This window comes from Pyrgilauda ruficollis, unplaced genomic scaffold (assembly GCF_017590135.1).
Source record: "Pyrgilauda ruficollis isolate IOZ18807 unplaced genomic scaffold, ASM1759013v1 scaffold7, whole genome shotgun sequence".
NCBI classification, from domain to species: Eukaryota; Metazoa; Chordata; class Aves; order Passeriformes; family Passeridae; genus Pyrgilauda; species Pyrgilauda ruficollis.
In genome coordinates, this window is record NW_024528821.1 from 7759308 (window position 1) to 7786749 (window position 27442).

General features: G+C 38.3%; 1 protein-coding gene across 2 annotated transcripts; it reads right to left on the reverse strand.

Moving 5' to 3' along the window:
• Positions 1 to 1242: 1242 nt before the first annotated feature.
• On the reverse strand, positions 1243 to 24955 carry CUL4B (cullin 4B). Of its 2 annotated transcripts, XM_041485406.1 has the most exons (20): positions 24419 to 24955; positions 21663 to 21778; positions 17201 to 17304; positions 16209 to 16278; positions 15657 to 15730; positions 14493 to 14655; positions 14303 to 14392; positions 13944 to 14026; positions 12841 to 12908; positions 11629 to 11747; positions 10614 to 10806; positions 9439 to 9543; positions 9032 to 9142; positions 8288 to 8373; positions 7630 to 7737; positions 7268 to 7381; positions 6227 to 6332; positions 5980 to 6152; positions 5292 to 5444; positions 1243 to 4161 (listed from the first exon to the last, which is right to left on the reverse strand). In XM_041485406.1, the coding sequence occupies exons 1-20, from the start codon at positions 24948 to 24950 to the stop codon at positions 4066 to 4068; spliced, it is 2664 nt and encodes an 887-aa protein (XP_041341340.1). In that variant the 5' UTR covers positions 24951 to 24955; the 3' UTR covers positions 1243 to 4065. The 2 variants fall into 2 exon arrangements, with proteins under 2 accessions (XP_041341340.1, XP_041341341.1); XM_041485407.1 differs by lacking the exon at positions 5980 to 6152.
• Between the last annotated feature and the right edge of the window lie 2487 nt (positions 24956 to 27442).

Here is a 27442-nt window from a genome sequence, read left to right on the forward strand (position 1 = left end):
AATTCAAAAAGGAAATCCAAAACACTCCACCTCCCCCTTCCACCGAGTCAGTGCTCCTGAGCTGGGAAGGGCCAGGCTGGACACAGTCCTTCTGCTCAGATTTAACCCAGCTGCTCAGGGTGAAGAAAAATCAAGAAATGGCCAATTGGCTATTCTTAATAAGAGAAGCAAATTCTCTATACAGCTCTGTCCCTTCATACGTCAATAATCATTCCAGGGTCATTACAATAATGGTAAAGTGGGAGACAAGGAATATTCACACAGCAGGAGAGGTACCTCCTTAGGAACAACAAGGCACCACCTCTGGTATTTTTGTGTATTTCTGCCACTTGGACACATTCTAATCCCAATTCAGGGTCTATGAGGATGCTTATTTCCTTCCCCTCCAAGAACCATAGAAGACTTAGCAAAAAACACAAAATAAAAAAATTCAGGAATGGAAGCCACTTAGAAAACTCAAGGGATTTTAATGACTGAATGAATAAAGAACTACTTATTATATTTAAGTAGCAAACAAGTATTTTGCTATCAAAGCACAAGCTAAAGAATTTAAAGAAGCCATAAACATTAGTAAGCCCAACATACAGAACTTGGAGTAAGAAGGCATTTTACACACAAGAGTTTATCAACACAAAACTGTTTAATATTTATTAAATGACACAAAATACCTAGATAACAGACTCACTCTCTGAAAGGACATGTATTTACATTATTTACCAACTTAAGAAAGACTCTCTGTACCCATATCAGACTTATGAAACATAAAAAAGGTTTTGCTGCTTTTTGCATCGAAGGATGCAATGGTGATACATGCCCTGTTTGCAAGTCTGCATAAACTATAAGTTTTTGATGCTGTGAAAAAGCACGTTTTCATATTCTGGTAGCTGAGGGAAGAGGCTTCTGAAAAGTAACAGGGTTAGTTTTTCCCCCCCACTCCAGACACACTCTCAAGACTGTTATACAAAAAGTATATTACATTTTTGAATGCTGCTGTACTCTTACAATTTAGTGTAACGTTTCAAAGAAAATGTTCTTCCTACTATATGAGAGCACTAAAAAAAGAGTGGTATTTGAACATTTTTTTAGATGCACTTTTTTTTTTTTGTTTTAAAAGAAAGCATTAGGGCAAATGATATGTCTAGGAAAAAATGAAAGGCTGACCAAAAAAAAAATAAAGCTGAGACCAAAATATGAAGAACAGCTAAAGCAACTTAACGATTTGCTAGGGTTTGTTTTTTTGTGTTTTTTTTTTAATTAACTATTTACTTTGGCACCTTTGTGTAAACTATAGAACAAAACAACGTTTACAACACATTTGCAATTACAGCATTTAAACAAAATGGTCACTTTTGAAACCAGCCAAGACAAAAAAATAGTCCATTTATGGGTATAAAGATTAAAAAACCTAAAATATATATTTCTAAGAATAAACTGCAATTTCTTATGAACAAGGTGCTATAAACTGCATGCAAGAGTCAAGATTAAAAATGTGTGGCCAAAAAGACAAGCTGTGTTCTAGCCAGATGAGTTGTGGTCCAAGCCCATTTCAGTTTTTCTTACAGAGATATATATGGCTCAATAAGCAGGCACACGATCCCAGCAAGAATTTGCGGAGTTGTACGACGACAAATCTTGGCTGCGGCTTTGTCATTAACCAGGAATGAGCCAGACCTTAGCAGAAGGGATGAACAAGTTCCTGGGGAAAACCCATGAAGCTACAAGGAGAAGCCTTCTCCCCTCCCCTCGCTCACCCCTCTCCTGGTCTAGCCAGGGTTCTCAAAGTCCATTCTTTGGGTTGCTTTAACTGGATTGCGCTTGGGCTCTGCCTCAGATTGTGAATTCTGATGAGATTTCAGGACATTTTCTGTATAATATTTTCTGCATTAGACAGGATAAAAATGAAATAAACCTACAGTCCTTTGCAGTTTGTTTGACTGAATGTGACACTTGTGTAATGAGGGAGGGTTTTACCACAATGGGTGTTCACACGTGTAGTGGTGTTAGATTTATATGCTACAACAGACAGAATGGAACCAGCTCAATGCATCAGCTCCTGTCTCCCAAAGAGTTAAGTCTTATGCTTCTTCTCCATGTCTCTTTAAAAGGAATCTTTTATTGGCTGAAGATACAAAACACATACAAGAAAAGGAACATTGAATGCGAAACATAGAAGTTTTTTTTATGGTGGGAGGCATTCTTTCCTCCCCAGTGGATCTCTATTTGAACTAATACTTGAAGATTTGCAGGAGTCTTCAAGGTTCTTCCCACATAACTCTACTGTCAGTATTTGTCTCAGAGAGGCAGGGGTGGCCCTGGATGTCTACCAGTGGTTATGCTGCAATAGTGTCAAGGGGCAAGGTCGATTTTCTGCAGATCACAAAGAGCTGTATGATGGTTAGTATGAGGGTGACTGCAAATAATTTAATAGGAAAAAAACCACTCACATTTGTTTCATCTCTCAGCTGAGGACTGCATACAAAAGAGCCTGAGAGAAAACATGGCTGGAGAATATATGGAATTAAACAGTAGATAAAAAAAGCACTAAGGATGGGATGTGTCAGATAGAAAACGCACACACACTCTCACACATGCACACCCCTGAATGTGGGATCACAGTGATAGAAGTTAGAGTCAGAGAGAGCTAAGTTACACTGCCATTAAACAAAAGTAACATCTTGCTTTCAAGAGATCTCTGGTATTCCCCAGGACTATCAGTGCCTGAAAGAGGATGAGGTTTTTCATTGTGCTCTGCAACACAGCTGATCATAGGTATAAAGCCTGGCTGGGTAAGGAAGAACTGGTACGTGGAGGAGTTCCTTTTCTGCTGACACCTTCTTTCCATATATTCCTGGCACATGCTGCTGTAAGCAATAAAAAATGTATTTTGTTGAAACAAAGCTCTACATTCAAGTGACTTACTCTCCCATGTCTTATAAAGATGCAAAGAATGCTCTCTGGTCATCTAAGAAAATATATTTTAGATGCCTTGTAGCAGTACTTAACTTACTATATGAGAGGTAGGCTTCTGGGTTCTAGGAGGCCTGCTAGGCTCTAGGGCTGAGTTCTTAAAGCTTTAAGTTAAAGCAATCCAAAGCAGGGCAGTCTTAGAAGACCTGCCCTGTCTAAACCTTGAGGTTAGTTCAAGTTTAGAATGTTGCAAAGCAAAACAAGTATTAAAATCCACTTGCAATTTTTGTTCTTACAGCTTTACCACAATAACAGTGTGGCTTTTCATCTGTTAATAGATTCTCTTTATTCTAGAGTATTGCTGCCAAGAGGTGAAGGCCTCCTACCCATGACTAGTAAAAACTGTCACTCCTTCCATTATGGCTGTTTTATGCTTAAAATTCCCAAAGGTGAACACCAAGTCTCACAGGCAAGCCATATAAATCTAATCTGAACTTGTTTTGTTGTAGCAGTTATTTAAGAATGGTGTTTGTATATACAGTATATATGCCCCCACTGCAAACTTTATACATCCTTTTATAATGGCACCATTTTGTCTTAATTGCAACCAAGAATATTTTCCATTAGATCAGCAATAAGCATAGCTTGACTTATTCCCCATTTTCCCCCCTCAAGAGAAAAAAATCCAAGTGTGGGCATCAACCAAACCAATGGTATGTATAACTGAAATGCATTCTGTACAGTAAATTAAAAGTTTGCATGCAGTTTAAGCATTTTAAAGGCTATTTTCTTATAGTAATGAACCTTCTGTTTCCATTTAAAGATGTGAAAAATATCTGTCATATATCAAGGGACTCCTCTTCAGACCCAGAGACAAATGGAATCAGAAAGACCAGGTACTTTCTTTCAGCTTTCTGCACATCTTACTAAATAACATGCAAAGAGTTCAACAGCATTCTTCTTAAAATGTAAATATTACTCTTTAAATGGGCATGTTAACCACTGAAAGAAGTCCACTCTACTATACTTTTCCATTACACTGCTTTCATTCAATCATCGGTAGTATAAAAAGTCAATTAACGGGATCAAGAGGCTAGTTTATCCACTGGCAACTGTGTAGGACACCAAGTGTGCAGTAAAACAAAGGCCAACATATGTTTATGCAATATAGTTGTACTGATTCGGGTTTTCTTTATCTCTTTCCATGTAGTCCCTGTCAATCAAGGATTCTATTCTCTTCTTAAGGTCAGCAGGCTGTAAAACAAAGCACATGTCAGCATTATTACTTTGCAGTCAATGCTTCTTGGTTCTTTCTTTCCACTTGAGCCCAATATCTATATTGTTTGAGATGGCCAAGGAAACAGAAATCCCCATTAAAAAAATCATTTGAAGTCTCAGAGCTTCTAAAGTCTGCAATGTATAACTGATAGAAGAGAAAGTTACAAAGTTAGCTATCACCTGCAGCTAAACAGATTTTTACAGAAAGGGAAGATACTTGCTGCTGCTTGAACTGAACTCTAAAGAAGTTCTGTTTGTGCATCATGTACCAAAGTGTTTCTATTTCTGACTTTCAGCCAGTAAAAGTACAAGTTTCATTTCCTCTTGAAGCAAATGAGTTGTGCAATAGTTTGTGTGCCCTGTGATTTTGTTGGGGGAGGAACTTTATAAAAATGCCTCATGATAACAAGTGAGGAAAATTATTTAAATGATCTGCTATAATCTTACACAGCCCAACTGCAGTTTATGCAATACTTACAGACCTGCAGGCACTCAACATGGTAATACAATGGAATGAAATAGCAGGACCTTTTATTTTACAATTCCATTGATAGAAAGCACCATATATTTGAATTCCAACAATGCATCATTGTCTGTTTGAAAAGACATTTCCATTTGTACACAGTAAGCCAATCATTTTATATTGCAACTGTGGGCTTCTTCAGCTTTGAGACATTCACCAATATTTTATTTTTATTCCTATATATGTGTGTGTGTATATATTAACCAGTATAATCAATCCAGCAAAACCACTGTACTTCAAAAGTATCAACCAAGTTAAGATTGCAATGTAGAATTGATTTTGAGATGTGAAGCATTTTCTCCTTTGCCCAAGAATGCCTTGCCAGAACACTGCAAACAGTAGAACAGCAGCATACAAGGAAAGCCAGCTGCTCCCTTACTGCTAACAAACTCCAGGGCTGAAATCCTTTGGAAATACATTTTAGTAACAACTGGCACTTTAAAAATTGCTGAAAGTGAATATTTGCCCTCTCTAATACTAAAAAGATGCATACTTTAGACAGAAGCACTGTTCAACAGAGGGCTGGCCAGGGAAGATAAAGAGAACTGATAGGGTTTCAGAAGTAGAAAACTCAGCACAGCACCTTGACTGGGAATTTCAGCTGGTTGTAGACCTCTGACACCAGCAGGTTATGACTCAGCGTCTTGCGCATCTTCATGATCCGCACAATGGCAGCGTCGATCTGGTACTGCCGGTCCTGGAACACTCTCTCTGTAGTGCTTGCCTGCTCCTCCACCTGAAGGACCCGTTTAGAAAAGCTTTAATGAGAGCACCAGCACTGTCAAAACAATTCTTTCAGCCTCCAAGAGAATTCTCAGTGTAAGACAGTGAAATGCCTGCTGTCAAATATCTGACATAAAGCCTTTACAAATACGAAGACTGATTGTCTATTGAAAAACACGCTTGTACAAAGATTTAAAACCTTTGCTCAGATTTTACACTGGATGGCTGCCAGAGAAACAAGTCCACAGTGAATTTTCCATGTTCACAGTCAGTAAAGCTCCATGGAATGATAAAGGACGAAAAGAACATTTCAGAATTGGTACTTCTCTTAACCTTACTTAGAGACATCCAGCATCACTGGTGTCTTAGTACAGAGGCACACAGTTAAATCACCACTGTTAGGTATGTGCTGTCATCCAAATTACATGTGCAACTCTGACAGAGAAATCAGTATGTACGTGATAACCAGGAGAAAAAAGCTTGTAAAAGGGCAGGCAACAAACTTCTTAACCCAAGGATCTAAACCCCAGAGATTAAAAAAAATATACCGTTTCTTTCATCTGAATTTGGTTGATTTTTATCCTGAAGAGCTTATGTCTGAAATCATCATTACATGTGAATTTATCACCATCTTCCACATCTTTGCCTTTGGGGCTTTTAGTCAGTACTCTGGCTTTGCCACAAGCCAGAGATTGAAGTGTCCTTCTCAGCTCTCCATCCTCTAAAGCAGAAACAAGTTGTTTAGGTTTTTTTAGTAAGAACACTTGGAAGTATTCAGTTGTTTTTGATACCAACCTATCCCAGTGGCTTGCTTTATCTCCTCTAAACTGAACTCCTCTCCTTCATTAAACATGAGCAGCACCAGTGTCTGGAACAAGGAGACCTGAAGTTCTTTTTTGCCCTGTCACAAAGGAAATAAACAGATATCAGCAGGCTGTTTTTTTTCTGGGGGGTGGAGGGAAAGGAGTGAGTGGAACATGGGAAACAAGTCACTCTTGTATGTCAGTTATTTCACTAACAGGGTGTTACTTTATTCACTTGAGAATATGGAAGAATAGAAGTTACTGGTCACTTGTGTTTACTACGAAATGCAGCACAAGCTTGAGGCCACAAGGCTGGACTATTCTATCCAGTGACAAAACTCATCCAAGATATGCATCAGATGACTCCAGACAAGTCTTAAAGCACTGAGTGCTTAAAATTACAATTTGGAAGGCCTTTAAGTCAAAATCTAACACAAACATTAGTTTAAGGAACACAGTATAAGGAACCATCAAAGCTTTGAAACAATCAAGTTTGATAATACTTGTTTTGCCATTAACTTTTTCTGAAAATTGTTGTGGTAAGCATTCCTATTTCATGAGAATATTGTGTCCATGAAGAAATGCTGAAGGGGAGTAAGTGGAAATCCTTTCAAAACAGTTGTGTTCTTGTACAATCCAGAATTTTTCTGTATTTCAGTAGTAAAAGCTTACTGTGAAAATGCTTAATGCTATAAGATGAAGTAAGGCCGTTGAAGAAACATGGCCCCTTTTTTTTTTTCCCCACTATAAAAATAAGGGCCATTTTTAATCTGGAGCTAAAACCAGTAGATATTTTCCCCAACAGGCTTTTCTTTCCCCACCAATACAGAAATTGGGTGCATGTTCTTAGACATTAACACATCTGGTAGCTCAGTAACTACCAATATCTGGAAAAGATAGGAGGTTAAAAGTAGTTGCAGACACTGTGAAGTTTTCCATCACAGCACAAAAAAAGCTTCCCCATATATCCCTAATGTACAACCCAGACTTGGAACCAACAAGACAACAGGACCAATAGAAACAATAGACTCACCTCTTTAAATTCTGCTTTTAGTACACAGTGTCCTAGTGTTGACTGCCACTGAAGTTTCCTACCACTGTGTTTTCCTAAATAAAAGGTCTTGAAAATCTCCTGCAGTTTTACCATCTGAAGAAAGAAAAATCCCAAAACACTAAAACACAATTTCTACTTGAAAAGCATCCTTCCCTCCTCCACAATCAATTAAACCTTAAATCAAGGCTTAGAATGATAAAGGGAATTGCAAGAAAACAAACTTCATTTTAAAAAGATAATTCTGCATTTCCTTCTCTATGCATATTGAAAACCAAGTGTCAGTGGATCCCAAGATGCATTTCTGACAGGTCAATACTTGTATAATCCATGATGTTCATTACCTCTGGGGGCAGGTGGACCTCCATAGGCACGTAGGTTGGCCAATAACCCATAGTCAGAATATTCACTGTTAGTTCAATGTTGCCAGGGACATTCTGATTTTGCATATACTGCAAAGAGAAACAAAATAAATTGAAGTAGAGCTATGTTAATTATACATATTTCAGATAGAGCTGAAAAGTTAGAACAGGAATTGCAAGAGCAGAAAAGACAAGTGACCACATGAAGTTTTGTTGTATACACTGCAAGTTACATACAAGAAAATTAAGGTAAGAATAAGCACTTTTCTGAAGTTCAAAAGGCACTTCCATACAGGAAGAAAACAGCAAATGTAGTCTTTTAGTAGGCTGAGGTGAAGATCTATCTAATTAAGTGTGAACAGAGGAAAGAATGTTAAAAATTGTTTGTAATCAAAACATTACAAAATCATCAGAACTAAATGTGAAAAAACTTCCAAGCCAGGCATTGGAATACAGTGGTGTTAAAAATGTCTGAGAGCTGGTGTTAAAATTTTTCTAAGTTTACAATTCTGTTATTGCTGTGGGTTGGTTGTTTGCTTGAAGAAGCTTGTCTCAGTTTTTTTGCTCAGCAAAAACCTTTAATAAATTCAATAATATTTTCAAAAGCACAGACAGGACAGACAGGGCTTTCCCTCAGTACCTGTTTGAATTGTATCATTATGTCTTTAGAAAGCTCCATATCTTTAAACATTCCTTCAAGTTTGCTGGTGAAAGCAGCTCCACATTCTATAAAAGAGCAAATGTAGATATTAGAAATTCATCTGTTTATTTTCAACACCTCAGCATAGTTATTCTAAATGCCAGAATGTACTTATAAGCAAGATGACCTTTTTCACCAGATTTTCTTACATAAAGGCCTGGATTCTAATTAAGGAACAGAATAAGGTTATAAACAAGAGAAAGGAAGATGTTTTGATGTGGTAGCTATTTTGCAACCCAGCTGTTTTTCCACATGGACCTGACTGTTCATCCTTTGACTATAGTGGCACTGGTCACTCAGATGACAATTCTAATCCCTACCAGCTGCCTTTCAAACTGTCTCCTGATGGCAGAACAAGATCAAGCTCTAAACAATTGGAAGTCACCCTTTCTCTGAGCACATCACTGATTTACTCAGCAGGGAACCTCCACTCTATCCCGCAGGCCAAGATACACTGTGCACTTTTAAGTTCCTGAGTTTTGGCTTTTCCTGCCATAACTACAAAACTAAAAGCAAATGCATCTCCTCAAAACCCACCAGTCATTCAGGACCTGCACAGAGGCTTCTGCCCTCATGGAAAGGGGAAATACCAACAGTGTTTCTGTGAAGGCCTGTTAAAACAACTACTTTTAAAAGAAAGCTGATGGATAGAAACGATAGGTAGGTGGATACATAGATACTTACCATGTTTGAGTTTGGAAAGCATAGATTTTTCAGCATCTACTGATGCACTCTTCCCAACTAATAGTCTCTTTGCTAGATCTTTTTTATAAAAGGCCTCAAAGACATCTTTTCCTGTAAGAGATGAGATTTCCAAGTGATCACAAAGCACTGCTAGTTTTAAACAAACCTTACCTACAAAAGACCCAATTCAAAGCTCAGAAAAACAAAAAGGGCCTTCATATTAAGATTTCCACAGGTTTTGTTATTTGCAATTTGACAGGCAAAGTAGGTAAACAGCACTACACCAACAACACACCACAGAGAACAAACACCTGAAAATGTAACCCAACTGCAAAAATAATTTCAAAATACCTTTATGTTACTGGTTAAACAATTGTATCCCCACAAAAAAAAACCCCAATGCTTACCATATATGAACCTAAATATGATCATAATTTTATCCAGCATTTTTTCAAGTTCTTCGTCAGTAGCTTCTTTGTTGCCTGCACGAAGCTTTGAATCCACATATTTAGCTAAAAGAGTGTTGAAGAATAGAGTTTAGCACATGCCTAATACCACAATGAAACAAAAACCTCTAAATCTAATATTATGAAATCTTGACAATGGAAAGGATCCTGAAATCACTTTCTATCAGCCTCATAACAGCTACCTTGATACATTTTCATAGAGGCTATAAAGTTACACAAACATTATAGCCTAGCATCTTTTTTCAGATCAGCAATGTCTGCATCTTGACTTTATTATCATACACAATGTTAAAAATATTTTGCCTGTGAAAAAAAATCTTGGTTTATGCTGTGATCGCAAAGTAAAGCCACTGCTGTTGCAGATTGACATGACTGTAATAGAAGCAAAAAGATCAGATGAAAATATGTAAATCAGTTATTTAAATGTGTTGCCTATACTGCTGAATTTCTCTAGCATATCATTATTTTGTTTTAATTTCCAGTTTCAATCAAACTAGATTGCTTGTTTTAATTTCAAATGGGCTGATAAGCACATTACAGTTAGGGAATTAATACAAAAAAGGAGGGCAGAAAGTATCACTCCACAAGCCTAACAGCACAGCCAATTGCAAAGCAGGCATTATTCACTGTGTGGGAAATGGTTCCAAAGTGCAGAGTACCAGGCACGTAATGCACAAATCTGTCAGTAACATTCTTTGCAAACCAGATCTGTCCCCACACCATGAGAGGGTCAGTGCATCCTCAGCTCTCTTCCCTTCTCACATTAAACCCCTAACAGCTCTGTGCACATGTGCTGGTGGCACAGTTATGTAAGCTTCTGAAAATTTCTCATTATTAGCAGTATTCTCATGTCTGGACACCAGCCAATTGCTGGAATGCCCAAATTCTGATGTTCTGCACTTTTTTATAGCCTAGCCACTTAAGTGATGACCAGTTTGCTTTTGATGGTTGATGCTACCCTCCCAAACAATTCCCTTGCATCAGGTGGCACAGCAGATCCCCAGTCTGATGTGCACTGTGCATGTATTAACACACAATTCCAGCATATCCCATCTGTAAGTACATCAGCAACTCAGCACCCAAATTCTCACACGAAAGAAATTGAAGAAAAATACCTATGAGTTCAGCTGGCTTATTTGGTCTTTTGTTAATGAATGTTTCAAAGGCTTCTTTCATGGCATTTACAAATTTCTCGTTCTTGAGAAAGCAAACATCAATAATATGGTCAACTTTGTCTTTAAAATCAAGAAGTTCTTGGACCATGGTTTTGTCTTTTTCAGGATTAATTACTATGGTGCTACCAAATGCCTGCAAAATAAAACATATCTTTCAATTAGCCTGAATAATTAATTTAAATTACAAGACTTCTAAAATCTTAAGTTACCTTTGTAATGTGTTGTTTCTGGTACTCATATAGTTCCAGTAACAACAAAAGTATTACTTTATTATGTATTACTGTACTATGAAGTATTTACTATCTAATCATCCCTGCCCTTGCATATTGATTCAAAACCAACTGGTGAAAAAGTGAATGGATTCAAAACTTCAGTCTAAAGAAATGAAGTTTTGCATGACAAAATAAACACACCTTTTTTAATCATCTACATCCTCAGGTTTTACACGGGTAATGCTCCCACTAAATTAAGTTTTATTTCATAGTACTCTTCTTTCACAACAACCAAATTTTCTGTGACATTTTCACTGAGAAAAAATGAGTCATCCTAACTGATATTCAAGTGGTTTTTGAATCTCAGCTGGTTCATGACTTGAACAACCACTCATTCTCATAGGAAATTTTATTAGGAAGAAGACAAATATTCTGCCATTACCCAAATAACTACTGAAGAAATATGGTTGTCCCACAAACGAACTGAAAGCAAGATTATAAAATCCCAATGTATTTGGAGTTCAATAATTCAACTGAATGCTCACTGTTTTCTTCAACAGAGCTAGAACAGTTAGTGTACCTTTCCTGGGATGTTTCAAAAGCTGTCTATTAAATACATGTTTATAACCAAATATCTTCAATTTTTAGGAAAATGCAATAGCTTACAGAGATTACTCAAGCATCTGTGTATAAACCCCACTGATACAACAGTGGTATCTGCTCCAGAGTTGTAGGAACAGTACCTTTATGTATTCAATCCAGTGCTGCAAGAGAACCTGTACTCCACCTCTCACACGACTGAATAACTGATACAGGAGAGACAGGTCTTGAATTCGGTTTTCATCCAGAAGGTGATTTAGACCTGCAAATGTGAGAAGTTCAACAGAAATTAAAACCAGAGTAACCCAAACAAAGCACAGCTTATTACTACAGTGAGGCCTCTTCAAAACTAGTATTTTTTTATCAAACCATTAGTGGTGGCTCCTTTTTTGTTTTTATTTTAAAGTACCTAATTTAGCAGTGAAACAAAAAATATCTGACTGAAACCTTAAAAATCTTATTATTGCACATGATTTTATTGCACTTAGGACACATGCACTTTATGTAACAACCTTATCACTACATCTTTGCTTACTTCTGCTTTACTATTCCCTAAAGATTTGAAAAGTTTACACTGTACTGATTCATAGGAAAAGTTCCTTGGCAAGACAGCTCTGAGTTTCAACTCCAGCTGTAAAATAAATCTTACAGATGCCTGAAGGCAATCAGCTCCAAGAAATATCTTCACCATTCACTTTTTAACCTTCTGGAGAAGCTCTGATGCTCTACAGCAAGGTTCTAATAAAGTAGATGGGTAAAGACTGATACTCCCCTCAATGAAGAGTTTGTTACACAAGTGCAGGAAGATGCTCACATACCTGTTTCATTCAGAATCTGGCTACTAAGGACCTGATTGTTTATTATTCAACTCTTGCTGCATCTGTTTCTATTTCCAATTATCTCTGAGATCAACAGAGGGTCACTTGACTCCACAGAGATTACTGTAGAACTGAGGCAATGTATTCCATAGCTCAAATTATACTACATTTTTAAAACAAGCTGGTTTTTGTCAGCAGCAAGTACTCAGTATCTCCCTTTTCTGTTACAGCCATAATCCAAAGTGTACTCCTTTCTTTACCTCCAAGTCTTCAAAATGCCACTTAACACACTGAGCTTGAGTCTCCTGTTCTAATTTTCCTTTTGCTTTGCTGTGTTATCAGAAGACAGCACAGTGTCCCCTTATCTCCAACCAGAAGAATGGCCAGTGCTATTTTGGGAACTGAGGAGCAAAGGGAGTTAAGGAATGATGCAGTTTTGTCCTCCCCCAGCACCCCAATCCATTGCTTTCTTTCTGCACAGGAACTGAAAGCCCTGAAGCAGTAATTAGAAACATTTCTATAAAGAAGAAAGATTACCTTTCTGAAGAATGGCTGTTAAATGTTCACCCAGAAGTTGCTTTTCTACAGTAGCAATTAGTGGCTTCCTACAGAAGAAATGTTTAGAATTACTTTTCCTTTTTCCATTACTGACTATTTTAAATCCTTCTTTTGAGATTATGTTAATTACATTATCATTGGGAGTGCTCTAATTACCTGTGGCCAAAGACTTAAAATGATTATACACATATTTATCCTTTTTCTCCCAAGTAAACAATATTTTTTTTCCTGTTTGCTCACTGATGATTTTAATTCACACAATAAGCCTGTTATACATGACCTGTACACAGCTGGACAATGATTCCATCAGTGAAGAAGTTGGGGAGAATTCATCAAATAATATGCCTAATCCTGGGAGGACATTCAGGTCTTGGGAGACAAACCAAGGAGATATAAAACAGACCTCAAGTCAAGAGGTATTAAAACAAAACAGGGAATTGGCCACTAATACTGGCATGGAAGAAGGAAGCCACTGAACAAGCTAAAAGCTTTTACCAGCTGAAAGAGGAAGGAAATCAAAACGTATGACACTAGCAATAAAACACCTCTCTCTCAGAAAGGTTTTGATATCAGTGACCTACATTTTCTCTCAGACACAACAGCTGTAGCTTTATGTTACAGGACCTCCACCTGACTGAGTTGGAGGAAATCCTGCCTCTAAGTAGAAAAGATTGGAGAATGACATTATTCAATAATTTCCCAAACTCGATATGCAAATATTTTTCACAAATATTCAGATGCTTTAGCTTTAGAATACTCTATGCCAAGTCTTATCTTTTTCAGGTAGGACAACAGTTGATTAATTACATTTCAGCAGGAAAGAGACATCTGGGCTGGGAGAGGCAGCCTATTCTTCAAGCAAATACTTAACAACATTTATGCCAAAATAACAGTGACTTAGAAGAAAAGGCTATTAGCTGTGTGAGCCAAGACAGTGCTTCATTGTAAACATGGAACCGTGGGAAGTGAAAAGCATTTGATGGTCAGTCAATAACAGAAATAAACTGCAGCTACTTAAATGGCCCTCAAGAGAAGAGGAGCCGAACAGCCCATAGCACCAGGCAAAGAGAGATTGCACTTACTGTGTGCTCTGATCTAAATAAGTGATTATTCTGTCTGCTTCTTCTTCCAAGCGCTTGTTGACATGGTGAAGATATTCTGGAACCTGAAAATGCCAGAGTAATTTTGTATGTTAAAGAAAACAAACAACATGAAGGGAAAAAGAGAGACAGTACTGGTCTGACAGAAGTAGCAGCTTCAGTTTTAATCAAAAATCATTAGCATTGTGACTGAAGGCAACTGCACGTGTATTTCCTTTTTCAGAATACTGTAAAACAAAGGTCACATTACTGCCTTGTGTACTAAGGCAGCAGAATATTTCTACTCCCTGACACGTGCTTTGACATTAGGCACAACAAATACTGTTAAACATCTGAAATACCTCTCGTTCCTGCATAAGCCTCTGTCCCTCTGCTGCATACAGGCGATTAGTCTCTTCCAAGAATCTATGTTCGAAAGAGTCCTGATAAATCTGAGGAAACAACATGAGAGCAACCCAGGGTGAAGCTTACTGAGCACTAAGTAAGAATTTGAGCTTTTTATTGGTTTAAAGGTGAAACAGGTTTACTCACCTGCAAGTCAGAAAGCATGCTCAGAAGGCTTCGCAGTAAACTCCTGTCAATAGCCTCACCACTTCTTTCCCTCTCAATCAGCAGAAGAATGCCATCAATAGTTTTGTTCTGAACCTTCTGATCACTGATTATATGAGTTCTGAACAATTCTAGTCCCATATCCCTAAAAAGAAAGCAAAGACTGCTCAATAAATTGTTAAAGAATAAATCCCATATATCGCTTATTAAAACATGATGTAAATCTAATAAAGAGGCCAATACCAGCATTCTTTAATTCCTCATTCCTCTGCCTCCAAATCACTCAAGATGAACAAATATATGAACACTAGAATAAACCATGACACTACACCAACATGAAGCTACACATTTTAAACATCAATGCAGATATTTTTTCCTAAATAACCATGTAACTTTTGCAACATCTTTATTTTTCAGTTGGTTGACAGGATGTTGGAACACCAACCTTCATGAGAAAAAAAAAAAAAAAGTCATCCTGGATTCCAATTCCATGGTTATGGTGTTGAACAATATTCCTTTTTTGTCCACCACTTACTCATCTCTAATTCTTAGGGACAGCTTAGAAGAACTCAGTGATGTGACAGACAAGGATCTCTGCAATGATTGTCCCAGTTAAAACCTTCCATGAATTTGGAGCTATAGATATAGTCATTCTTAGGAAAAATCAGGCCCTCCATCAATCTCTTGCAAAGTAATTCAGATACCAAAGAACAGTAAGGCATTACTAATTAATAATAATAAGAGGAGCAGAAGTTGAAGTCCAAAAAAGTGTATCTTGCTTTTAAGAAACTCTTTCCAGCTTGAAAAACTGTGCCTGCTAAGGCAATTAACTGGGCACCCCAAACCCTTGCACCTCTGGTCTGTTGACCAGACCCCTTCCTTTAACTCTGCAAACTGGAGGCTGATATCTACTTCACTGAAATTTGGGATCACAGCTATTCTACAACAATCCTATAATTTATGGCAAATAAATGAAAAGTTTTCCTTTGCAACAAGCACTCATGCATTCACCATGTAATTTAAAGGTCACTATGGGGTTCATATTAAAAATCCATCTGAAAACCAGCAAGATATAAGCAACAGTTGAAACACACCCCCAAATTTTATTTCTCCCCCCCCAAATAACTTAATTCTTTGTGCCCTTACCAAATAGATGGCAGCATTGAATTCTGAAGTACGTAAGTTCGATCCAAGAACAGAAAGATACTTCTAATCATAATCTGTCGCGAGAAGGAATAAAACAGCCACAATCATTTTACTCTCAAAACTGAAGAGCAACACCAAGTATGCTCAACAACAACAAGAAATCCCACCAGTCAGTTTCAGGCAGTTCTTTCTTGGACACTGCTGATTTATTTAACAACTTCTGCCAATGCCTGCAAAGTGATCAATGTGACACTTTGCGTATTTCTGTATAACAGAACAGCTCCTTTAAAAATAGGTATAAAGGATAAAGGTTTGCATGAAACTGGCAATGAGGAGTTAGGGGTGTCTTTGTGTCCAAGATCAGACCCATATGCCAAGAAACACACTACAGGCAAGTATTTTCAAGGCTTGATTTCTAACAAATTAGATACAGCTGTATATCACAAAGAAACCTTACATAAATTTAAGACATTTCAGAAGTTTGAAAAAAAATCAAAGTTAAGCAAAACAGGCTGACAAAGCGACTGGTTTTCCTTAAAAAGATAAACTTACCATTTGTCTGCAGTGATCTTGCCAACATTTGTCTATTTTCTTTAGAAAAAGGACACTATCCAATGAATCCATGAAGAAATCATTAAGAAAAACCATGATTAATAGATGGTGCAAACAATGAAATGAACCAACTTTATAATTTTTAAAGGCACTTAGCAGAGAGCACAACAAACTCACCTACTCTCAGAAAGCACCAGGTAATTCCTTGCAACACATTTATTTTTATTTTTTAATGAGGGTCTTTGTGTTAATAATGAGAAATCAAAATTATCTGAACAAATTTTTAAAAAATTATCTAAATAATTTTGAATATTTTGTTTAATCCCCATCTCTGGGGAATGGAACAAACATACATATCCCCATAACTCAAAAGCCAACAATACCCAATACATGTAAGAGCTCACCACTACACTGTATTTTCAGCTCATGTTAAGAGCTAACCTTAAGAAATAAATTCTGTCCTTCAAATATATCTTTTATTCAGCTCACTGCATAGTTCTGGTACTAATTAATATCCATTTCACAGGATGTCAACCTGATGCAATTTCAAACTTCTGAAAATAAAACATCCTGATCCTCAGAACCTGACATGCTGCTAGATCACCATTACTTTTCCAAAAAAACCCAACAGCTACTTGTTGCATGACTTTTCACTATATCTAAGCTTGGCAAGTTTAATATAAAAAACACTGACATAATACAGCAAATAACTGCTTTTTAAGCTTTGCTACAAATCTAACACAAATTTCTGTAAGATGTCAGTGTTTCAGAAATACCAGTGAATCTTTCTCAGAAACTTTTTAATGGTTACAGGCATAAAGGAACAAGTAGTGTTCTCCTAGGTTTCACAAAGAAATAAAAGAAAAACCAATTACACAAAACCTAGGAATTCAAATTACCACAGCCTAATGTAATGAACTAGTCAAAGAAATCCATCACTATATACTTGCAGTAAAACAATTTTGGCTTGTCAACAGCTAAGAAAAGGATATTCTCTGAATTGGTGAATTTGTGCTTTAATGTGGTCTTCACAGATCTGCCTCAATTGTTTGTACAAATTTGCAGAGATCTTGTAGGAGCAGAGATTTTCAACAGCCTGAAGTAAAGAGAAAGAGAAACAAACAAATCTTGCTATATTCTTACATGTAGTTTCACAAGAAAGGAGGACGTCCCTCCCCAGACAAGAATTCTGCTTCTCACAGCTTTTAACAGCTAACTGCTGCATGCAAAACACCAGAGACATGGCACTGCACTGGTAACAGGAGATAAAGGCAGTGCCCTGAACAGCTCACAGACCATCAATTTAGCTGAGTGTCAGTCTCTCACATGGAACTGCAGGACTGGCAGCTCTAAAAACAAGGATGTACTTTAATATCTTCCAGTAGCTTGCTGGGCTTCATACCTCAAAGCAGTCACTTAAGGTATTAATTTTATTAACTGCTGTGCTCTGCAAGTCCCACTGATATTAGTGGAAAAGTACTGCCAGATTTATTTCCTTTTGCAGTCCTTTCCTTGATTAAGCTTCCCTCATCCCCAAAAGTACATATGTATACATATGTTATCTATCTTACCTATCCATCCACCAACTCCCTGCCTGAATAAGTTTAATTATAATCCTGAATATTAGTAGCATGACTGCATTTACAGTGACAATCCCAGATTTCTAGATCTCATCAAGTATTAGAAAAATTACCACTGTGCTCAGTAAGAAATGAAAAGAAGTTTAATGGGGCCATATCTTGGAGACTGATCAAGCAAACAATCATTCTTAAGTTCATTAGTGTATATCTCAAGACTTCTAAAATTCAAACCCATTGCCCAGAATTCAAAAGCAACTAAACAACTTTAATTCTTTGCAGGCTGGTGACAGACACAGTAAGTGATTACTCTGTAAAACACCTGTAGAAGCTAGAGGAGAAGCATATTTGATTTTCAATTAATGCTTTGTGCTATTTTTTACTTATTGGAAAAGACTTCCTTGGGAAAAAAAAAGGACTGGAAGACAAAGTTTGTTCCCCAGCACCTGCAGGCAACCATGGAGAGACTGCATAGCTCAGAAGTGCACAGAGCAGACCTGTACCATTACCCCAGAATATTTCCCAGCTGTCCAAATGGAAGCACAAAGCGAGCAGTCACCACTACATCTAACACTGGCTCTAGCACACGGAGGAGTTAAAAAAAGAAAACCCCAACACAAACCAAAGCTCCATGAAAACCAAAACCCCACAGCAAAACCATCCCACACAATAACCACAAAACTCCCCAATCCTGCATGAGCTTAGTGTCAGAAGTAAACAGGTATAGCAAGAGAGTGAATGTGCCAATTAACCAAAACAGGTCTGAATGAAGACTGTAAGGAAAGCCAAAATTATCACCCAAGTATACATATCATAATATTTGGAAATAGCAACAGGTTTGACTCTCAGCCTCAACACTTAAGAAACACCAAACACAGAATAAAGTGATAGGAAAATGTATTCTGTAGCTCACTGCTCAGAGCAGTTTATGAGCATTGCTCAACTCTATTCTGCTATGGTAAAAATCAGGTTCAGCAGCAAGTAAGAAACCAGGATATAACCTGATACTTGATTCAGTAGAATGAGGGGATGGAAAACACTGAGCTTGAAGAGCCTGATTAGAACTTCAGCAAGTGCAATCTTCCTAGGTTTCTTAATTTCTTCCACTTTGGAGAAGCCAACTGAGAGCTGGGAAGGTGAATGTTTTGGATGGAACTTGCCTGTCACCTGCAGAACCACAGTTACTCTGGCTTCAACCCACCAAGTCAGGACACCAGCAGCCTCTGTCCTGGACTTCTGGTCACCTCATCTCACCACTGCTATAACTGCTGCCTATCAAACAAGTACTGCTGCTCTAAATCCTCAAAAGAATTAGCTTCTGCACTATAGATGGACAAATGCATGCAATTAACTCCTAGTGAAATAAGCATGTATTAACATACACCTACTTTTGTGGAGTGTTCATACAGAGCTGAGCATTTACATTTGTCTATCAGAAATTCCAAAGTGTTAAACATGTCTGCTAGGATTGGGTGTTTGAACAAAGTACAAAACTTCTGCATGTTTGTTGATGACATACACAGACATGCTTTAATTTTTAAGACATTAACTCCCTACTGCAATATTATGCTTGGCTTAATTACTAGACAATACTGATTGTATCTAAAATGTATCAACATCAATACATGTGAAAACTTTAGGGCCTCTAGTTCACAAAATTATCTTGTTTTGAATTAGCGGAAAAAATGTTTCTGTTTAGGGCATCTGTGCCCTAATGATGGTGAGAAAATCTGAAGAGCCCTACTTCCTTTGTGTAACACATATGCAGTTAGATGTGGTTTTCTGGCTTTCTCTTTGTTTTTTTTTTTTTTTTTTTTGCCTTTTAACTGCAGCATCCACACCTGGGTTTGTGTAGTAAGGAAAAAGAACTGAACACAACTCTGATGAGAGAAAATCACAACCTTCCTGAAGTACTTAAATCTGATTGATTAAAAAAAAAAATAGCTATGTACCAGGTACCAAAGATCTAGATCTCTACTTTCAGGTACTAATATAAGGAAAATTATTCTATGAAAGAAGCATTCAATTCTGTAACACTTCAGCTACTCAAGGGTGGGAATAATTTTGTTTGCTGAGGAAGAACAAAGCAAGTATGAAGCTTGGGTCCTGCAAACAAATAATGCTTCAAAATGTTTGTCCAGTGGAATTTTTCTAGCACAGACAAGAGTTAAACCAAAAGCAAGAAGTTTAACTCCATTAAAAAAAAGAATTATCCTCTTTTGAGGTGTGCAGCAGAACTTTTGCAGACTCTTTTATAATTCCCCTCTCTGTTGGATAATGGTGTCTGCCAAGGCATATCAGATCCTTTTACCAAGCAGCTGTTCAGAAATGACATTAGTTTAGTTAGCATCTAAAAACACTAGTGATTCCTCTTACTATTTTTAAATCAAGACACGTATTTTTAGATTTATATTAAAAAAAAATCATACTTCATTGCACTCTATTTCACTGAGAAATATCTAAGGAATAACAATGTTGAAACACTCAGATTTAAAACAAAAAAGCTTATTTTTTGTTTTTTGATTACAAGCAATATTAAATTAAGCTTGTGGTAAGATTGAGTAAAAATTTAAGCAACTCTGTTAAACAGAAGCAAGTATTTCAACAGAACTCTGTATTTTTAAACAATTTTGGATAGCCTTTAAGCACTTAATTAACAGTTATTTGCACAGTTATTCAGTCTAGAGTAATTTACAATACCACCCAGTACAATTGGTTGTAATTTGCTATCACTTCCACCAAGTTTTGCAAAAATGACAATACTGTCTATTATTCTGACAAACAGTTAAAAAAGCAGTATTTTTAGTTAATTAATTGAACATTACAAAATACTATAGTGATCGTAAGAATGCCGTGGACTGAGGCACAGCAATTAATTCTTCCTTAAATCTGTCCCCAAGCCTTGTACAAACAGGATTTTTTCCTCGTATACAAACTGCAGCTTTTATTGAAAAGGGGAGGGCAGGGGAAGAAGAGACACTAAAAAGTAATGGTGAGAAGGCTATATACACACACAGAGGAACAAATTAAACAACTAACCAGGTAATAAAGGCTTTAGAAGTAGAGTAAAAAGTTAAAGTGCTTCCTAATACCCAGCTAAAGCAGCACCATTGCTATGCTGCTAAAACTGCAAGTGACATTAGTAGGGAAAAGGTAAGTGGGGGAAATCTCCCCAGCACACTCAGCTGAAAAAGCAGAAGTGGAGCTTATTAAAAAAAACATTAGGAAATGCAGTTCAATCTGATCACTTCCTAAAGTATTTAAGAAAACACACTCAGAGCTGTTGCTGGCAATAAAGTTGGATTCTCAATTGCTAGAATAAAAAGAAAGCTGCAATGCCTGAAAATTACAATCAAACCAAAATAATACAATTCATGAAGGAAAAATGGTGTTCTATTTACCTACTAGAAGTCAACAGAAAGTTCCAGTTTTTAAGTGATTTGTGATACTTGATCATGAACAGATACTTTCTTCAGAGAAGAAATTATATTTTTATGTAAATCACCTTATTCTTAAACACCAGTATTTGAGGATTTCACCATTCTCCTTTAGCAGATAAACATCACAACTCCTTAAACAGAAAAGGCAATATAGCTCCTTGCCTTAGTTAATTCTCATCAACTGCTGAAAGGGAAACCATACCTTGGGCTTTGTTCTGGCAAGTAAAAAAAAATACATAAGTTCGATGCTAACTTTTGTGAAATTCTAACTCACGATTCTAAAATGAAGAAACTATTTGATGACAAGTTTTTCAATGACAAAAGCAGCTATCAAGCAAAATGCCATATTCTTACCACCATATCAAGTGTTTTAAGCAAAGAAATCTGAGAACAAAACTGAAAAGCCCTAACCCATTACTTTTACTTAATGAACTTACCTGATAGAGCTCTTCTAAATTGTATTTAATTGAAGTACTGTTCTGGATAGCTTCTACAGCTTCTTTCAGTTTTTGCCAGGTTTCATCTGTGTAGTTTTCAGGCAATTTGGGTTTATCTTTAAAATAAAAAATATAAAGTTTGAGAATGTATTTAGATAAAGCAAAACCTTTTACAGAAATGAAAAGGATGTAGCTTTGAGGGGAAAGATGTATGGGCTGATGGTCCAGCTTTTAATTTATACTTACATGGAAAGAAAGCATTTGTGTAAAAGTAGTATCTTATTCACATTTGAAAGAGTAACATACTGAAGAAATTCAGCATTGCTGTCCATATACACACCACAGCACTTGTAGCCCAAAGAGTACCTGTGGTTTACAAAAATCACAGTCCTGTGCCACAGCAGCTCAAGAAGGGCTACAAGCAGCAAGAATTATCATACCTTCCTTATACTCTCATTACCAGGATGGCAGAGCCAAAAGAAAGGAACATAAAAGGCAAAAATGATGCATTAAAAGATACACAGTTGTGTGTATCTCAGTTTTTAATTTACTGCTTATTAATTTTACTCCGTATTTATTAACAGTTGGAAAGAACTCCTCAAGAGACACTCATGGAAACACTGTAATTATTGTACAGGCTTTATGGTCCTAAGAAAAACCTTCCAATTTTAAATGAATCCATTTATGTCTCTCTTAGGTTTGGCAAGTGGATATTTTTTAGAGATAAGCCTCTTTTAATGTTCAAAAGCTCCAGATCTGACCCTCTCCATTATTTTTTCTGGTTCTTTCCTAGAGATGACCCTGCTCTGTAGCACCTTCAGCAAGACCACAGCATTTGCAACATGCCAAGATACTCCCCAAGTCACATCCTCAGCATATAACAACTATTTAAAAGTTTTATATTCTTGTAACTACCTAGAGTGACCATTTTTGTTCTAATAAGCACATTCCCAAATGGAGAAAACAGAACAAGAAAATCTGAGGAGGAAGATGACACATGCACATTCATGCTACCAACAGGTGAAACTGGCCCAGAGTTTATACTCTATTAGAATTGACTTTTACACACCTAAATGTAAAAAACAAATTTTAAAGCTTTATTATTTCCTTAGAAACAACTAACAGAGCAGTAATTATTTTGTTCTTCCAAGCATTTCCCTACAATATTGGCAATATCCCAACACTAGCTGCCTGATGTGGATCTAGAGACAACTGACTTGCCTATTTTCACCAGCAACTCCTGACTGCTGCTCAGCAGCCAACACCAAGGTTATGGATTTTAGAAAGTTATTGAACTTGTGAAGAATGTTATTGCTATCACACTAAGATAAAGACAAAAATCTTAAGATTGTTATTCAGTTTAGCATCTGAGAGTAAATAAAAAGCAAGGCTGTCAGAATACCAAGACATACTTTTTAAGCAAGGTTCCAATACCAATTCATAAGCAGTAATGATCACAGCACCATGCAATCCACGACATTTAGCAGGTATTTTAAAGGTGAGAAGTTAACTTCCCTTAAAGATAAAAGTGCACAAGCAACTGAAGAGCAGCATCACAAGTTTGAATTTTAAAATAATCAGTCAAATTAAATGATGATGCTTTGATGGGCAGAGAACAATTTTGAGAACTGGAACCTTAAAGCAAAGAGTTACAGTGTGATCATGAATTCTTGCAAACATTACAGTGGGTCCTAATCCTTACCTAATGCAATATGTCTACAGAACATTTGTGTCAATTGTGTATTTAGAAATTTAAAATTAATTTTGGTAATATCTTTTACCCCTCCACAAACCAAAACATATGAGGGGAAAGAAACAACCCAGGAAAGCAAGGTAGTGGACTATTGTGGAAGACAGAAAGAAGCAGGAAATAAAAAAAGCCCATGATAGCCTCATCTTTACAGGGAAAAAATGGCAGCATTTTAGCTAAGCTTTCTGCCTACCTATTTGTATTTTTGTTCACTAGAAAATGAAGCAGCATCACATCAGAAAAGTTTAATTTCTCTACCTTGGTCTCTAGTAACATTACTCAAAAATCTCAAACACATGTTTGGAGAGAATTTATAAAATAATGTAAACTTGTAAAGTAAGAGTAAGCTAAGACAGAGAAAAGATACTACAATTGAAAATTATAGTGAGGACATTACAAGGAAAAAATTGCAAAAATCTGAACTACCTACTTCAAAGGCAAGTGGGGAAACCAGAAAGGAAATCCACCATAATAGCCCGATAATCACCTTAGTTTCAACATTTAAAACTAAGCACAGGCAGATTATCCTATAAACAGACAACAGGGATAGAGACAAGACATGCAGATTCAAGGCCAATTAAAAAAAAACCCCACGTTCTATGCAAAGACTTGTCATAAACTGGGCTAAAATATACACTAAACTCTGAATCAGGATTACTAGAAAAGAAGTATCAAACGTTAGAAGTTTAAACAAAGGCAATTTACACACTTAGGTAGTAAAACCTTACAACTAACATACAAATTAAGGCCTTCTCAAGAGACAGAGTGAAGGGAGTCTGAAAAACAATTCCAAGCAGCAAAGTGTAGCCCAGGATGTGTACATGACCAGGCAAGCACACATCAGAAATCATGATTCCCCTTTACATAAGTATAGAAATGTTCACCACAGAAAAGCAATTCCCATAAAACCTGGGGCTATTTGAAAGGAACCGGTTTGCAGGCTGAAAACAAAACACAAAGTTGACTGTCAGCTCCCCACAGGTTGTGACAAATTACGGCCTGTTACCTTTAAAGTTCTTGATCACTAATTTCTTGGCAGAGCCAGGTTTACTGTTGGCGAAACTGGAAACAGTAGAGGAGGCAGCTTTGGTCAGGCCATTTGCATGGTGCCCCACAGCCACTGACGAAATTAAAAGGCTTTTATTTTTAAGCTGTTGCTGGTGCTGCTGCTGAGAAGAGGCAGCAGGAGAGGAGGAGGAAGAAGACTCTTCAGCCATCTTCACATCGAGTCCAATAAAATCCACGGAGTCCTCAAAGCGCAGCTTCTTCTGGAGGTGATGGTTGGAGGAAGCAACCCCTGAGGAGGAGCACGAAGAAGCGGTGATGACAGAGGAAGATGATGAGGAGGTGTTTTTGGAAGGAGAAGAGGTGCAGGAGGAAATGGAATCAAATTCTTCTTTTTCGGAATTACTGTTGCTGCTGTTATTTAACTTTCTCTTCTTGCAGGAGGAGCTGCTGCTAGTGTTACCATCAGTGGCAGGTCTGACCTCCTGGGCTGCAGCTAGGGGGTTGGGGGAAGAGAAACCTGTGGGAAACATGAACACACAGAAGTGAACAGGCTGAGGGGCATCAAATCCTTGTGGTGTGACAAAGAGAGGGGGAGAGTTTTAGAGTTTGCTGTCTCTGGGGGGGTGTCTTTCAACTCCTCCTTCTCATCAGCAGAGTCTTTCCGTATTCCTTCTCCTCGCGTTCTTCTTTATCGGAGGAATCACTTTATCTCCTCTTCCCCTTTTCTTTATTACTTTGGCTCTTCTCGTAGTTTGTCGCTGCCTTTCTGCTTTTACTCCTTTCCCAGCGGAGCGTTTCCGTTCCTGCCTCTCGCCGCTCACCAATTCCTCTCAATTCTCCTCTCCAGCCGCAGAATTCCCCACGGCTGCCCGCTCCGCCGGCTTCTCCTTGCGCTCCCCTCCTGCTCCGGCCGCCTCGTCTCCGCCGAGCAGCAGCGGGGAGGGCTGAGCGCGGCTCTCTCTCGCCTCGGCTCCAGCCCCTCGCCCCACACGCCTCCCGCTCCGCCCCGCGGCCGCTCCGCTCGGGCCCCGCTCCCCCCTCTCCGCCTGTGCCCGCGCTCCCTGAGGGGGGACGGCCCGGCCGGGTTGTTATTGTCACTGCACGGCAGAGGGAGCGCAAAAATGGCGGCGCATCCGCCCGCCGTGCATGACGGGGCGCGGCGCACGGAAGCGCGGCCGGGAAGCGGTGGGACCGCCCCGGGATCGTCCCCAGGACCCGCCCTCGGCCCCGCCGGAACTGATCGCGGCTCGGTGCCCCCCGCGCCGGCGTGGGGCCGCCCGCTGGGCGGGACTGCGGGCCTGGGGAGTTCCACACCGGGGTCGTGTCCCGCCTCACCCTGCCCGTCCCGCCGCGCTCCGTGCGGTGCACGGCGGCGTTCGCGGGAGCTCCTTTCCCCGCAGCCTGCGGCCTAGGCCGAGGCCTGTTGGTTTGGAAATGGTTTTTCTTGCACTTATTTGTAAACAATAATTTAGCGCCAGCTTTTTGATACGATTTTAATACATACGGACTTGCACTGGGCTATAGCCTGTGGTTTGCTTTTGTTTTGTTTATTTGTTTTGTAACTTTTGGAAACAAGAACAGAAGTCGTAGGCCTTTAGAGTCTCTTTTTTTATATTGGTGGATGTGTTACCAAAGGGACTGTAAACTCCCGAGGAACACTGTTAGGATTCAAACACTGTTGACACATGGCTGTGGAAAAAGTAACAAACCAAGTGATGAGGTTTTGTTCCAGGAGATTCTCCATGGACTTCAGCTGAGAGTATACATCTCGTACACCAGACAGCAGAGCTCCTCAGGGGAAGTCTCGTGGCACTTTCATATTGGTTAGGAAAAGATGGGCTAACTTGTCTTGACAGAAACTGGTACATAGAGATAGGAATGTAATGTTACTGAGGCTCTTCGGGAGTATGTTTTATGACTGAGTCACTATCAGACAACTCCTGAGGCCTGGAACGTCATGCTTGTGATGTGTAGAAAGGTACATTTTCCAGTTGAAAAAACCCCAGCAAAACAAAGCTTCAGTCTGGTTTTGACTGGCTTTAGAACAGGTTGTATGGTTCCAAGGCTACTAAATTACGTTCCAAGTCTGATGTAACAGAAATAAACAGGTTTGCTAAGTAAATAAAACTTGGGTGAGTATGCCATAAAGTTTTCCTCTGTTCCCCAGTAACTGTCATGTTCACTTAAGCCAAATTAGATAAGAGGTCTAGAGACGTAAGAGATGCCAAATTTCTACACATTCTTTGTTCATTGAAAGGATTTGATTTATAAAAAAGACAGGAGTAAGAGTCCCTTTTCCTGAAGTTGCTGTCTGTGCAATCATTCAGGGGTGGGACAATCAATGACTTTGTCCCTTCAGAATATTCAGCTTTTGGATATGAGAGAGCAGGTGGAGGCAAGGTAAAGTTCTGGGGATCCAGGAAGAAGCCAGGTGTGATGGATTTTCCCCCTTTTCTACCAAAACTTATGGGGGTGAAATCCTAAGTCCTTTCTATTTAGCATGGGATCCTGAGGGGTGGTTTCTGTCAGGGCAGTTGCTGGATGTTCCCCTTGCTTTGTCAGTCTTGCCCGGGTAGTATGCTTTTAAAATTTTGGTACTTAAAAGTGACCCTGCAACCAGAGCAGATGTCTCCAGCTTTTTGGTGTTGAGGCTGAACAGTAGTAGAAGTGCAGAGGTAAGACCTTCCTCTTGATAAAGGCAATTTTTGAAAATTTGGGCCTAATCTTGCTGTTTTAGGCAGGCATGAAAAAAGTGGCTCAGGTGAGTTCAGTGAGGGGCGCCGTCCTTCTCAAGAAGGATAGAAGTTTACCTTGTGTCTCTATCATTTGAGGTAGAATATGATTTTTTTTTTCATTACAGTTTTAAAAAATGTGGTTGTTTGTATGGCAAAGTATTATTTGATGAAAGTTTTTCTGAGGATCACCAGAACATATGGAATAGTTTTCTGGTGTGATTAACTCCCATTCTAATTTTCTAATCCTGGGGATGAGCAGTGTCACTATGTTTCAGTTAAAATTGAAT